Source organism: Procambarus clarkii, chromosome 29, assembly GCF_040958095.1.
Source record: "Procambarus clarkii isolate CNS0578487 chromosome 29, FALCON_Pclarkii_2.0, whole genome shotgun sequence".
Lineage (NCBI taxonomy): Eukaryota > Metazoa > Arthropoda > Malacostraca > Decapoda > Cambaridae > Procambarus > Procambarus clarkii.
In genome coordinates this window covers 10,867,707-10,883,840 of record NC_091178.1, presented here as the reverse complement: position 1 = coordinate 10,883,840, position 16,134 = coordinate 10,867,707, and the positions used below count along the sequence as shown (strand labels likewise).

General features: G+C 36.5%; 1 protein-coding gene across 9 annotated transcripts in view; it reads right to left on the bottom strand.

The window, feature by feature from the left end:
- Nucleotides 1-12,638, bottom strand: part of Su(dx) (Suppressor of deltex) — a 39,996-nt gene extending 27,358 nt beyond the window's left edge. For 2 of the 9 annotated variants that reach the window (XM_045753442.2, XM_045753449.2), the window contains exons 1-4: nucleotides 12,501-12,636; nucleotides 10,270-10,338; nucleotides 3,545-3,618; nucleotides 498-642 (exon numbers count right to left, since the gene is read on the bottom strand). In XM_045753442.2, the coding sequence (XP_045609398.1) occupies nucleotides 498-642; nucleotides 3,545-3,593 (194 nt within the window). In that variant the 5' untranslated portion in view covers nucleotides 3,594-3,618; nucleotides 10,270-10,338; nucleotides 12,501-12,636. The other 7 variants (XM_069333482.1, XM_069333484.1, XM_045753443.2 and 4 more) reach the window with 7 other exon arrangements.
- Between the last annotated feature and the right edge of the window lie 3,496 nt (nucleotides 12,639-16,134).

Sequence of the window (16,134 nt, the reverse complement as noted above, 5' to 3'; positions counted from 1 at the left end):
CCTGGCAGGTGATAGGAGTCTTGGATATCATAGACTTTTGCTCTGGGAGTATCCAAGGGCTCAGCTCAGAAAGGAACATTTAACAACTTGACATTCCTATTTTTTGCCACAATATGTTTCTGTTTGTATAAATGCTAGAAAATTTCTGCACACAATATTATGAAAACACTCAGGAACCTGTACACCAGTTCATTGACAGTCGAGAGGCGAGACCAAAGAGCCGAAGCTCAACCTCCTACAAGCACAACAAGGCAAGTATAACTAGGCGAGTACAAAATTAACTGGAAAAACTACATTTAAATTATCTGGATGTTTAATCCATTGCAAATAACACTAATCATATAGTAATCTATCTATTGCATCTGACGTTTAACCAAAATAGGTTTCACTGGATTGAAAATCCAGAATTCAATAATTTGTATTATGTGGTACAGTAATTATAATTTATGAAAAGTATAAAGGAAGTACTGTACAGTATAGTTTTCTGCCATACTTACACTGTGCACGATTCATTCCATTTTGGATGAGCATTATGTTTAATGTGCTGAGTCTTCTTCTGTTGCACACCATCCACCAGAAGTTCCACATATGCTGATGGTTTATTGAAGATGCTGCTTATGCCAGACAATTCCCCACTTACAGCTGAAATAAAGATATACAAAATATAAATCATAAACAATATATGGGGAAAGAGGACAGTATTGTAATGGGTAAACCATCTGCATCACGGCATTTAAATCTTCAAGCACACTTACAACTCAAAGTAAAAAAATTTCACTGGCCATTAACTAGATACAAACTGTACAGTAATTCCTTTACAAAAGTCAATTTGAACATTGACATTACAGATGCAGACCATTCTTGGCCCTATGTGGCGATGCTCTCAAATGCCTGAAATTGAAGTGATTCAAGTATTTTTTTCTATTTTGAAAACAGGACAAGTGCCCCTTACCACAAAATTTTTGAAATGGGGTTATAATGAGTATACAGTACTCAACAGAAGCAAGGGCCACCCTACTCGAGGTTGTGCATACTTATGGTATAATAGGAATGATAGTTGTGGGGGCGAAATATGTGATACGGAAATTAGTGCTGGGTACATGACATCAGGGGGTTTCCCGACTTCCTGGAAGCACACAGCTGATAAGCTCATCTGGTCCCCCAGCATTCATAGTTATGGCACCCATGTAGTTATGGATGCCATAACAACAATGTAACACTAATGCCACTATTAACTGCAATAACATGACAAGGTGCCAGAGAGGGACGTGCAGCACAAGTGCTCACTATGAATATCTGGGGCCAAATGAGCCTACCAGCTGTGCCCTTTCAGAAAGCCAGGGAATCCCCTGACAACATATACCCAGTGCTAACTTCTGTCTCCCATATTTCACCCACAACTATCATTCCTTTTATACCATAAGTATGCACTTCCTCGAGTAAGGCAGCCCATACTTGTCAAAAACTGTGTACAGTATCTAGAAACAAAAAATTTAAGTCAAACAAAATACAGTACTGTTCAATACAATTAGATGAATGTAATGAATGAGTGCAAATTAATTCTTTTCTTTACAAACAAAAATGTTAAAAGCTTGCAAAATTCAATATTTACATGTTTAAAACTATTTTTAAGTTCAGAAATAAATACAGCATTGCTCATACCATTAACTTGCACTGGCATTGTAAACTCCTATAATGGTTTATTCACTTTAAAAAATTCTTAATTTCTATCTTTTGTAGACGGCTTCGTTCCCAACTCTTAATCAAGAATTCTGCGTTCAAATCCCGGCCGGGACAATAATGGCTGGGTGCATTTCCTATCACCTAGTAAAACTTTTCCGATTAATATGAGAATTTGTGAAAGGGGAACTTTTTTTTTTTTTACAAAATTCCATATTTGTAGGAAATTTGTTTTCAGACCATTTGAATGTGATTCAAATGAATCACATCTGAAACCTGTGATTCATCTAGCAGTAAGTAGGTACCCAGGAGTTGGTAAACTTATTGTGAGGTTGCATCCTGGGTTGACCTTGGTTGTGCACCTCGATATAAGCCTAAGATGTGTATATAAACTGGCTACCTGTCCCTCAACACAATGAACTATTATAATGAATTACAATGGCCCCTCCGCTTACGAATTTAATCTGTTCCATTCCCAGAGACGATTCGTAACCCTAAACAAATTTTCCCGTAAGAAATACATGTAATGTAAATTGAATTAATCTATTCCACAATCCCAAAAATATTAACTTCAAAATACATTTCATACCTAAGTCACACAAATATTTAGTGCTATAGTATGTACAAGTCATAACTTACCTTTACTGATGACTCTTGTTGACGTATGGAAGACGGTGAGGAGGGGGGGAAGGAGGAGAGGTGTTAGTGTTTGGAAGGGGAGTCCCCTTCCATTATAACATCAGGCAATGATGACTTCTTTGGGGGTACTCTCTCCCCTACATTTTGCCTGCATACCACTAGGACCTGGTTGTGGTTCACTGCTTGCTTGTCTTACTAAGTATCTGTCTAAAGACTTGTTTTTCCCTACATTTTAACACTTGTCTGTAGCGAGATCTCACATTGCTATTCAAAAGGTCAATGCAACGGCCTGCTACAGCTTTATCTAGGCGAGTTTTTTCAACAAAACTTTGCAGTTCTTACCATACTTCACACATTTTCTTAATGAGGAAGGGACATCCTCTACTGCCTCAACTCAACTATTTTCTTAGGTTGAACCTTACCACTGACTTTTCTTGGGACCCGATGGCATTATATATAATACTGCAATTACTTTTATGTTCAAAAACAAAACAAAAAAGCAGAAAAACAATAAAATTCTTTACAAAGAATTCAAGCCTGATTGTCATTAGGCAGGAGACACTGGTAAATTGAAGCGCGCCACGCGCTCGGTCGACCCATATGTGTATCAAGAAAGTCACAAGTCGAGGCAAAAGGCCCGAGTTGAATTTTCCGACGAAATTGGGGTTGTAACTCAAAAAATTCGTAAGCGAGGCATTTGTAAGTCGAGGTTCTACTCTATATGAAGAACATACTGTATATAAATTTCATGAAAATTCGTAAATAACAAAACTCGAAAGTTTTAAAAGATGTACAATCATACTATTGAGTAAAAAGACAACCAGTAAATAGAGTAAATATTGCTCAATTTCTTTTCAACTTCACATGATTATTGGTGGGGCTATATCTAGATGTTTCAGGAAAATCATGAATCAAACAACGGAGAAAAAATTACAGTACGTAACCAATATATTTATAGCCAACAGAGCATACTAAACTATATATATAGGCTTATTTTTTTTGCACCAGTGTTTTGCCAAATTTTCCAACTAATTTTAGACATGTTTTACTGTATCTCAAGTTCTTTTCAACTTTTTTGCCGATGCCAGTGATTCAGGTCCCTTAAAACTCACCATACATGGCATGTCATGAACAAAAAGTACAGAAAAATAGTAGCACTTCACGAATGAGCATGATTTATTTACAATTCTCTGAATTACCAAAAGGTAGCAGGCCTACCACTTACCTGTGACACTCAGCTGGTGAAGGTGGTTGGCATTGGCGGCTACAGACATTATTTTATCAGCCTACCATCATCCTCTGTAGGAATACAGGATAAATTACAGTACAGTATATGTATTAAAATATACAAATAAACAAAATTCTATAACAAATACCTTTTAGTTCTGATAATGCATAGGCAACACTTCCACTCCCTAGTACTCAGGGCTCGATGAAAGTGTCACCATCCAGATCTCGCGTGTTTGTAGTGACTCCGTTGGGAATTTAGGTGACATTTGGTGTTGTAACTTAGTGGATATTGTATATAACCCAATCATAGACCAGCAAACAAAATTAGCAAATTCATTGATAAGTAATTACATACTGCAACACTGATTGTTTAAATTACAGAGGAAACCAATTATGTAATTATAATTTTTCACAATGTAATAGAAGATTGTTTTACATTCAAATGTTTCCAGACAAACAACATACCTTGTATAAACAATAGCTAAAATTAAAATATTAGCAAAAATCAACATTGAATAAGAACAAGAATTAGAGAGCACCGCAGCAAGCCATTGGTCCATATTAGTGGCGCCTGTTAAAATCCATCCCACCTCACCAACCTTTTTCCTCACCCAATGCATCTCAATTTTTAAATTGTCAATCAAATGAGCATCAGCCTCGAGAGGTTAGATGGATTACTTAGGTTGAGCCATAATGTTCAAACAAAATCACTTCAAATTCTAAGCATGTCATCAAGAAAATGGGCTACTCACCAATGTATCTATCAAATCTATTCTCAAAATCTGTCCAAATGTTTATTTCAATAATACTACTGTAAATGGCAGCATAAACACCCAACCTCTCAGTATTCAAATGAAATTTGATAAACGCCTCCTAAATCATACCTGATCAACAGGGCTGTGATTCATGAGTCTGGCTGCAAGAAGCTGTGTCTAACTGCCTGGTTGACCAAACCACCAACCAGGAAACCTGGTCAAAGTCCAGGCCACAGATATGTCAATCCAAGGAATCAGAGCAGGGCAACCACAATTTAATCACTCACAACCCTATTTCACTATATCTCTACCTGTTCCAACTGTTTCAGAACCCTGTTTACATCCCCTTGTTTATGTACCTAACCCATTTGAAACCCTTGATCTTATCCTCCTTGTTCTGCAGCTCTAACTTGCTGCTCTAGGCAAAATTATGTAGGGAGATGGATCTTTGACTTCCTGATGAACAGAACCCAGAGTGTAATAGTCAACAAAGTAAAATTCGAATCATCCACAGTGAAAATGCTCAGTCCACCAAGGTACTATACTTGCTCTGGTACTTTTTCCCATTTTCATATGAGACAAACAACAATGCAAACTATAGCACTATATCACCCTTTGCAGATGACACTAGGATTTTCATACAAGTAGACAATATAGAGGACATGGCAAACCTCCACTCTGATAATTAATTCTTTCAAAGGGCCTCAGAAAATGATAGGATGTTTAATAAGGACAAGTTCTAGTTACTGCATTTTGGGAAAAATTTAAATATCAAAACATAAGCCACATAAAACAGTCATATCACACTATTGAAAGAAAAAGTAATGTAAAAGATTTAAGAGTAATCATGTCTGAAGCCTTTACTTGTACTTTTAAAGAACACAACAAAGTAGCTTTCCCACTTGCAAGAAAAATGCCAGGTTGGATAACAGGAACCTGTCAAACAAAAGAAAAATATACAAATAGCTAATATAAATGACCCAATTAAGGGGGCCCAATTCACATTAATTTTTATGGGAAACATTCAAAAACCATCTGATTTCTATGACACTGTGTAAAATCTAACCAATGATGATACTTAAGACACTAGTGCTCTCTAGTGGAATACTGATGCACAGTAACAGCTCCATTTAAAGCTGGAGAAATTGCTGACCTGGAGAGGGTGCAAAGACCTTTTACTGCTAGAATACACTCAATAAGACATCTAAACTATTGGGATTGTTTAAAAATTTGAAATCTGCATTCCTTAGAGTGCAGGCAGACGTTATACATAATAATTTATACTTGGAAAATACTAGAAGGACTGGTTCCAAATCTGCATACACAAATTACACCACATGAGACCAGAAGGCATGGCAGGATATGCAAAATAGTCACAGTGAAAAGCAAAGGTGCAATAGGCACACAAAGAGAACTCAATCAACATCAAAGGCCAAAGACTGTTCAACACGTTCGTCATGCACATATGGGGCATAACTGGCTGACTTCTTGCAGTGTTCAAAACAGAACTTAATAAACAATTTCAAAGAATACCTGATAACCAGACTGTGACATCAGGCTGCAAGCAGCCGAATTGAACTGCCCAACTGACCAGACCACTAACCCGGAGACCTGGTCAGAGACCAAGCGGCGGCGATGTTGATCCCCAGGCTCATCGCCAGGTATATGACAGGTAGCAATAAATCTCAATGCATACATCTTTATATGTTTACCATGTGCTTAATCAATTATTTGCAAACATTTATTTGTAAAAAATTTACAAATTACTGTACAATAAGCATATGATCAAACACAATGATTAAAAAAACATTCATATTCAGGGCACCACTGACCCACTCGTTCTCAGTTGCTTTTTGAACAGTTACTGTACCAGTAAATTTAAGTACCATAGTCAAAACCTTGAAGTGGGAACTTGATTATAGTCTTTAATGTGTGATCATTTAGGTTGTGATAGCTACGTTTCCTTGTAGGGTGCAAGCAGAAGCTTGCTGATTAGGCAGTCGCAAAATTAAGTTGCCCATAAGCCAAGCTACAGGAATAGAAGAGATCTTAAAATAGTTCAAATACAGTGTACATTCTCAAAGTAAACAATACCAACAGCATAAAAAAATTGTTTTGTGTCACATTTTTTAGATACATTGTCAGAACTTATCCTACATAGATTTATCTATGAAAGCTTCCCTAGTGACTACTTATTAATCAGTCTGGCCATCATTATATGTATCCCACAAACCTACATAGCCTAGTCATTACAACCTGGTACAGCCTGTAGGAACTTGCCAAATTCTCACTTGAAAACCTCTATTTTTGTTCATGGAATGCATCTTATTCCATCCCTGATATCAACAATGTCGTTAGTTTTATTTATGGCACCTTTACCTTTCATTGTGTTTTATCTTACACCTCCTACCAAATCTTAATGGAACTGCATCTCTTCTTTCGCTTATCACTTGTGCAAGAACTTTCACAATACTTGTACTTCAGTTAAACACTTTTTCCCTTCTATTTGCATGCACTCATTAAACCTTTCTTGCATACTGACTTTCCATTTCTTACTGTTTCAATGCTGTTTGTTCGTACCTTCAGCCACTAACTATCTACATTACAAGGTTAACATGCACCATATCAACCCACCAGATAAACATCACTAGCATGCCTCATGCATGGCTCCTCTTATCTTAAAAAAAAAAAAAAAAAAAGATAAATATGCTATCCTAATCTTATCTATCATATCTTTCCTCAAAACAGGAACACTGCAGATCCTGACTCATTTACATAGAACCAATTATCCAGCTAGTTTAATATCAAATTTAATTCAATACTAGCATTCCAATTGCTGCTTTCAGTAAAGTTTGGAATGACAGTAGCGAGGCTAACATGAGCTGCCACGAGTTAAAAATCAAAACCTTTACAGTCTGTACTTACAGCTCCTGCATCCCTAGTGGCACACACAGTCAAGCTTCTTATCTTCCTTTATGTTGCAGGATGTTGCCCAAATACTATTGCCTGGCTTTTAAACTTGCAAACAAATTGCACTAGAGAAAATTCAAGTACACATCATCTTAGTGCATAGACTATGGATATCATAATACTGTACTGTATCAATGTAATATCTTGTGGTGAGCAGCAGAGAGCAGTTAATAGACAACTCTGAAGTTTAAATAAGATACTGAACCAGTTTTAATTGTTTCAAATAATAACATACCATAGCAAAATTTTATTAAAGATTATATTTATAATATTGTATATAATATGTCCCACATAATAATGAATGCTAATACAGTAGTTGTAAAAGTATAATGTACATTTACTGTTTTCAGATTGAAAACAAAACTTGAAATTGAAGACAGATCAGAATCGGACTTCGTTTGTGCTCAGTTTGGGATGGACTACCATTCTCGGATTGGCCTCATCAGTCACACCAGACGCTGCATCAGGATTGACAACCAGGGCGCAACTCCATAGTCTCCCGAGACTGAAGGATGCCTACTACAGTGTACATACAAATGCATTATGGCATCTGATGCATGGGCAACACACAGCAGCAGCTAACCCAACCAAAATCAGAATATGAGCAGCACATGAAACACTCAGCCACTTAACATCAGGAAACCTAGCTAGCACTTCTGAATACATGGCACTCGCATTGCTGGCATTATTACTATAACCTGCAGCTTTCAATATTGATGCCATGAAATTTGAGATAACATAAGTATATCCCTTTCATGTTGTTCAACGGGAATCGACTATAAAAATCCCTTAACCACATTTTCATTATAAAGTAGTGTACATAACAAAACACCACTGTACGCTGATTAGATTTATTAATATCAGATATTGAATTAATGTATATTCTATAATACTTTGAATTCTTGAGTTCAAATATTATCTGCAATGTAACTTCATATGTTAACATCAATAAATTTACTGCCTACTTTTAAAGATAACACTCATTTTTCCTGGATTTCAATGTCTTTGTATACACTCTACAAGAATTGGATAACAATTCAGCAAAAAGGTCAATGCAACCAAGAGTTTCTGTTAGGATATCCACGCTTCTGAAGAGTCACCACCGAAGGTTAATCTTTGCCTAGCATGAAATGTCATTAAATTACTTTCAATCCAGTATTAATATTATATTCCCTTTCCTTTCCCAGATTGTTCAACCCTGGCAGACCTGTGATACTACACACCATTAACAATGCACCAAGAAGTGTCTCTGACACATCATGAGAAGGAATACTAATGCATGTTTACAGTCACCACAGGAACCGAGGCTTTATTTGTAACAACTTATAAAAAATCTTTACAATTCTGGTTAGGCTGAACAGTGGGATCACTGCTATAGTTTAATGTCAAGACAAAGCTTCCTTTAGTATTTATGTTACTATCAACATGTCTACTGCTGGAACTAACTTCTAGAGCAACCTCACTGATATTGATGGTTCATCTGGAAACTTGGACTGCAGCTCTTCATATCACTTATTTTTTATTAAATTTTATCAGAGAACCCTGCATCTGTTTTAAAGCTCTATCCCTATATTCATTTTTTTTTTACTTCATAAACTGTACAGACTAATGTTTCCTATCATAAATGTACTGTATAGACATTTTCAATCAAAAATACCCTGGAAATAAAATGATAGAAATAAACAACAAAAAGTATCATTCATAGCATCAGTCAAGGAATAGTTGTGTTCAGAGTATCATAGGATCGAAGCATCTTTACAAAGTATTAGATAATATGAGGCATAGTAATAATCACAGCCATATATCATATATTGTAGTACTATGAATATATTATGGGACTAGTGTGTTTGTATAGTGTAAATATTTATCTTTGGGGGGGGGGGGTAATCAATCAGCTAATAATAAATAAATTAATGACCTGTCAATCCAATCTCATGCAAGATGTGAGAATAGACAATGGACAAGTATACTTCCTTATGTCTAAGTAGATCGGATCTCTCTGATATTCTTTCCTTTATATACTCTACTGTATTTCATATACTGTATACAAATGCAAAGGAGGAGTAAACATGATGAATACAAGGCATGAGTGTTCAACCAAAACTGCAAACTAAATATTGTACACAATATGTACACTTTTAATTAGACAGTTTTGCGATATTTAGTTACACTGTCTACTTCAAAGCTTACCCAATTTTCTTTATTTTATTGTATTGTACAACTAGTTATGTATATTTTACTGTATTCAAAGAAAACTTTCTTAGCATACATAACATCTACAGTACAGTACATTAATTTCAGCACACAATTTTGTTGTGTCAAAAAGATCTGCACACTTAACAAATCACTATGAAGGCTCAAACCAAAAGATGTAATCTTTAGAAAAATCCTCCTGTCCACAAGAAACAAATAAAATATTGTCTGAAATGCCTTAGAAAAACTTAATGTTAAAACTTTGATTACAAAAGTTAAGCCTCATGGAACTGAAAAGGTTTTGACAAATTGTTTTTCAATATTTTTATTATATACATACAAGGGTTCTTACATTTTTGTAAAGCCACTAGCACACATAGCGTTTTAGGCAGGTCCTTAATCCTAATTTTTCCTGGAATACGACCTGCCAAATTGTTTAACAAATAGGTACCCACACACTGCTGGGTGAACAGGGGCTACAGTTAAGGATTTGCGCCCAGTCAATCCTCCCCGGCCAGGATACGAACCCCAGGCCAAAGCACTTGCGAAGCGCCAGGCGAGTGCTTTACCACTGCACCATGGGGACTGCTATTCATGGAGGAACACACATACATTCACCAGATGTGTTAAGATCATACAAAGTTTCCTAGATTCAAAAGCAACCTATTACTGCAATGAAACTAAAACTGTTTCACATTTACTTGACATAAGAAATATGGAGAAAAGTTTACGAAAATATTAATTCATATGAAATCCATGAAAAAAAAATGTTTAAATTATTGACGATATGACAATAACTCACGGTTACTGGGGCTGGTAGCATGGTCACTGTTGATATCCGGGTTGGCTGCTGCCTGCTCAACAGTATTTGCTGTTCAACACCAGGGAGAGTGGGGTGGAAGGCATTTGTTTGCATATCATTGCATTCAAGTCAGGTATACAAGCCTTAAAAACCTACTTAACGTACATAATGCCCATGCAAGCTTTACACTACCTAGCCATGCAAGCATTACCAAACCTATCTTTAATTTGCCTTACCTGACCTACTTGACCCTTGTGTAACCTAACCAAGCGAATTAAATTGATAGGAATCTAGCATTAGGCTATGTCATAACATAACCAAATGAATCTTGCCTAAGTTAACCAAGTTACTTATTGCTATTGTTAACTAGCTATACACAACTTATTAACAGAGTGATGAAGATTTGTGCATCCCTGGAAAGTGGACCTTATCAGAAAAATAAAATATTCAGAAACAATTGCACTACAATATGTATTGAATTTGGGTATAGAATTATGCAACCATAATTATACCAGCAGCAGTGACAGCTATTAATCCTGTATCAAATGGAATGTTGCCTCTTAGGTTTGTATGCAAATATGCAGTGTCCTACAAGGTGGGTAGAGGAGCTACCAACTGACTTGTTAGCAGGCTTAGAGCTTTCCCTTCACACAGCTCATGTTAAGCCTTACCATACTAGTTTTTCCTGGAAGACAACCCACTAATTCCTTTACAACTAGGTCTCCAATTATTGCTGGGTGAAAAAGGGGCAAAGAGTTAATCCTCACCAGCTAGGGCATGAACCCCTGTCAAAATCTTTCTAAGTTTCCAAGGTAACTATGAAAATGAAAATAGAGAAAATTTCATCTACAAATTGGAAATTAAATAAAGTAAGTTGATAAATCTTCATGTAATTTTAACAATAACAAAATTGTGCTCTCAAATTTTATAAAATCTCCTGCCTAAAAGATTTTTATCTTGCTTCAAGATTTCTTGTAATACGAAGAATGCAGAACACAAAATTTTCTTACAAAATTTACTTCATAACTATTCACCTTACTGCTTTAAAGCACTACTGCTTTACTTAGCCACATTCGTGTAGCATGCCACTTAGTGGTAGACATTGGGCATTTATGTCAGGGAAATAAGGTTAATGTCGACATTTTTTAAAATTAATACTCATAAGCTGAATCCTAAATGAATGCAAGAAAACTATAATAGTGCAACTGGTCATCACCTGTGTCCTCATTTCAATGGAACACCGATCACTTTGAATGCCTGATAAGGTATTATGCCATTTGAATACATGACAGTGTAGCTTTGTAACCTAACTTTTGCATTCAGCTACCCCCCTCCCCCCCCCCCAATAAATAAGTCTTAAATAATTCCATTCATATTTGTGTTCTTATTGTGAATATGCTGATTGAAAAAACTATGCACTGCCATCCTTCAAGTTTTTTTTACTTTATTGATAAAAATTGTTTAGCCTAACAACCTAATTGAACATTAGCTGTAAGTAATGAGCCCTAACCAAATACAATTTAGGCCAAACCTAACATGCAACTTAACTTAAGAATAACATAAATCAAATTAACTAAATCTAACTGTGTATCAGACCCCATCAAAAGTTATCAGTGAATGATGCCTTACAACAAGTCTGTTTCTTTATGCATGGCAAACACAAAACAGCATTGCTTCCACTGTAATCACGGTGTCACAAAGTTTAACCCCTCTGTACCAAAACAACCAACAAAGTGGAAATTATCCTGCAATTACAACAAGGAATTCTGAAATCTAGGGTACAGTACTGCATTTCATTATACAGCATATACAAAGGATTACCATTTCAGCAAATATGGATCTCACAAACGACTTTTGAAACACACATCACATTATAAATTACCCCAGTATCAGGTTGCTCAGCTTCCCGACGTACTGTCCAATAAGGGGAACTGTGTCAATCACCGTACCACTACAGGAATGAAACTGAAATGAAGGTTGAGCTCGGCCGTCAGGACGCTCAGCGAGCACTTCCCTGAAAACATTCCCACTGTCCACTGTGCTAAAACACTTTTGACTCGACGACTACTGATGACACCGATATTACTCTACACTAGTGCGCGGTAGCCAACATATTCCCAGATCTGAGAAAGCAGTTTAATTCGAGATATAATTTATCAAGATGTTATGCGCCTACGAATAAATTGTATGAATTTCGACAACACGACCATTTGAACAGACGTGCCTCTTACCATACTCTTGTATAGTCAATCCATTTCCACTGGGCCTTTGTGCTACACCTCATATAATTACTGAAATAACGAGGAAAGAGTCCTTTAGAAGAATGACAACAGAAGTCACCATCATAAGATCGAAAATACAATAAACACTAAAATGACGAACATGACGAACAAATAAGCATCGCCAAACAGAGCAAACAAGCTCACGCAAATTGCCTGACCTGAGAAAAGAAGCCTAGATTCTCTATGAAAGCTTCTACATGGAGCGTAATGACAGTCAAGGAATCTATACTCTCCTACAGATCTCATGAAGTTACGTCAGGAATGATGTTGGCCAATCACAGCGCGGCAGTAACAGTGCGCTCCAGTCAAACATGACATTCATAGTCACTCTCACACACAATCACTCACACACTAGTATCTCTTCCTTACTTGTATATGGGAGAACTTTAGACTGGTCACCACTTGCCAATATTGCTATGATTTTCACATGTCACTAGCCTGCTACGTACAGCCTACTAATAGCAAAAGAAACAAAAAGACTAGCTAATAGCAAAACTACTAATAGCCTACTAATAGCAAAAAAGCAAAAAGAAGAATAAAAGCTTCATTGAAGGTTGTAACAGAACCCATGAGCACCACGCCAGAAACAAATTCAGTTTTGATATTCCAAGAGTACGACTTAATCAAACTAGAAATGCTCTACAAATCAAGGGACCCAGAATGTGGAATGACCTTCCCAATCATGTTAAAGACTGTACCTCTCTCAATCAGTTTAAGATAAAAACGAAGCACTACCTAATAAATTCCCTGTAACCTACCTTACCCCTATATTGTCAACCCATGTCTGTTTTTTTAAACAACGCTGTTTGTCGACCTAATTGTATTTGTGCTGCTTTTTCAGCCATGTTTCCCCCTTTTTTATTTTTATTTTTATTTGTTCTCAACACATTTTATACTTTAAACTCAATTAGTATTAAGTTTTAGTCTTTAATGTTTTTCCTGCCCGAAACGCTTTGCGTAATAGTGGCTTTAGGCATTGTATGTACTAGCTCTATCTATAAATCTATCAATTTTTGTAAAATCTCTTGTATGTATGTACCTTACCTAAATAAACATTTATTATTTATTTTAACTACAATACAAAACATTAAAAGGTAATACAGTACTGTATATAATTCTACATAATTAAAAGAATATCACCATATAAATCTACTATATTTTTTTTACAAGATATGCACCCAGCAAGTCCAAAACTAAATTAAGTTCGTAGTTATAAAAACATGTCTTGAGGATAATCATTGTGTGTATTAGTGGCTTTAGACATTTATTTATTTATTTATTTATGCATATACAAGAATGTACATAAGGAATGTGAGGATACAATTATGGTAATTACAGTCTTGTAAAGCCACTAGCACGCGCAGCGTTTCGGGCAGTATGTACTATATTAGCTCTATCTAGAAATACAACATTCTATTTGTAACTCATCTTGTATGTATGTACTTTTACCTGAATAAACATATATTATATATTTATTTATATTCATACACACACACACACACACACACACACACACACTTGGAGGTGAGGTGAAGCTGGAGGAGGCAGAAGTCACACTGCAGCAAGCTCCTGGAAATATCGAATTACCTAAGTAGTGGGAACAGGTTGAGGGCTACAGTGGTGTCCCAGGTTACATAAAGGTTCAGGGAAGAGTAAAAGCAAATAAAATACAATAAACAAGTAAAACTGAGTGAAAATAGTCGAGTGGAAAAGTTTGTTTTGGTCTAGAACAAAATCAAAGATGGCCGCCGCCACCACCCCCACTGAGAAGGTAGACACACCATCAGATGATGGTTTCAAAGGATTCTCAACACAAGATATAAGGAAAGGAGGTGTTCTTGGCAGGTTAGAGATAATTGAGGACATGCAAATGAAGTATGAAGAAAAAGTGCTTAAATTAGAAGAGGACAATGGAGCTCTTTGGAGTGAGCTTTGCACTCTAAAAGGGAGTATGCTGCAACAAGGTAAGATTATTACTGCATTAACAGACAAGGTAACAAATCAGGAGGAGCAAATCAAGGAACTAGTGAAAGAAAATGAGGCATGGAAAGTGAAGTGTGGTGACTTTGAAGAAATAAACAAAAAGATAGACTCATATGGTGAACAACTCCAAGCAAGCCTAAGGGCTAACATAGAGTTAGGTAAGGATCTCCAACTGGAAACTTCACTGACAACTCACATAGAGGAGGTGAATAAAGAACTAGAAAAGTATAAAGAAGAAATAAAAGCGACATATGCTCAAGTTGTAAAAGAGAAAGAGACTATCAAAGAAGTGTGTTCGGAAGTCAAAACCAGAAATGACCAACAAGAAGCAGAAATTAGGCAAGCAATTAGGAAAGAACTGGTTACCAACAGTAAACTGGTACAAAACACTGCAGATAGAACTAAGTCCATAATCATTTTTGGATGTTTAGAGAAGGAAATTTCATCTAGGGTGGACCGAGCGGCAGAAGAGATGAAAATCATAGAGAAAATAGTAGGTTTAGGAGAAGGCTCAAAGGAAAATGTCAGTGATTTTAGAAGAATAGGAAAATATGAGAAAGAAAAGAACCGCCCCTTAAGGGTGACCTTTAATGGAGTGAAAAACATGATGGAAGTGCTAAGAAATGCCAGGAATCTGCAGAGTGATGAGGTTGGCAAATCTTGGTCAATAAGACAAGACCTCTCCAAGGAAGACAGAGAAAAGCTGAAAATGAACTTAATTGAGGCAAAACGTCTAAATGGGGATAGAAATGAAGAAGACAGAAATTCTTTTTTTTACAAAGTGACAGGGACTGGAAAGCTTGTGAAATGGTACATAAAAACAAAGCAACAAGATCAGTAGTGGAAGGGGGAGTAAAGAGCAAAGGAAAAGGGAACATGTTCCTGAAAATTGTATATACCAACATAGATGGAGTGAGGTCAAAAACTTTGGAGTTGCAAGATATAATCCAGCTTAGGGTCCCAGATATTGTTGCATTATCAGAAACGAAACTTGAAGGAAATATAATAAATGAAGTCATATTCCCAAGAGGCTACTCAGTTTGGAGACGTGACAGGAAAACTAGGAAGGGAGGAGGAGTGGCTGTACTGGTGAAAAAACACCTGAAGGTAAAAGAGTTAATATTTGAAAACCCTCGAGATATTGACATAATGGCATTGCAGGTCTGGAATCAGGATGATAACCTGATAATTGTAAATACCTACAGCCCACCAGCAAGCAACACGTGGACAAAGGAAGAACTGGATGACAAACGAGAGGGCCTCATAATGGTCATGAGAGATATTATTGTACAAGCAGATAAAGATAAATCACGACTGTTGATACTGGGGGACTTCAACTTTAGAGCAATAGACTGGGAGGCCTATGAAGCAAGAACGGAGGACTTTTGGACATGCAGATTTGTGAACCTCATTCTGGAGACATTCTTGTATCAACACATAAAGCAAGCCACAAGAATGAGGGAAGGAGATATACCGTCAGTACTGGATCTAGTATTCACCAAGAAAGAAGAAGAGATTTTTGACATCCAGTACCTTCCTCCCTTGGGAAAGAGTGATCACGTCCTGTTAGACATTAAATATGCTTTAAGATATCATCTAG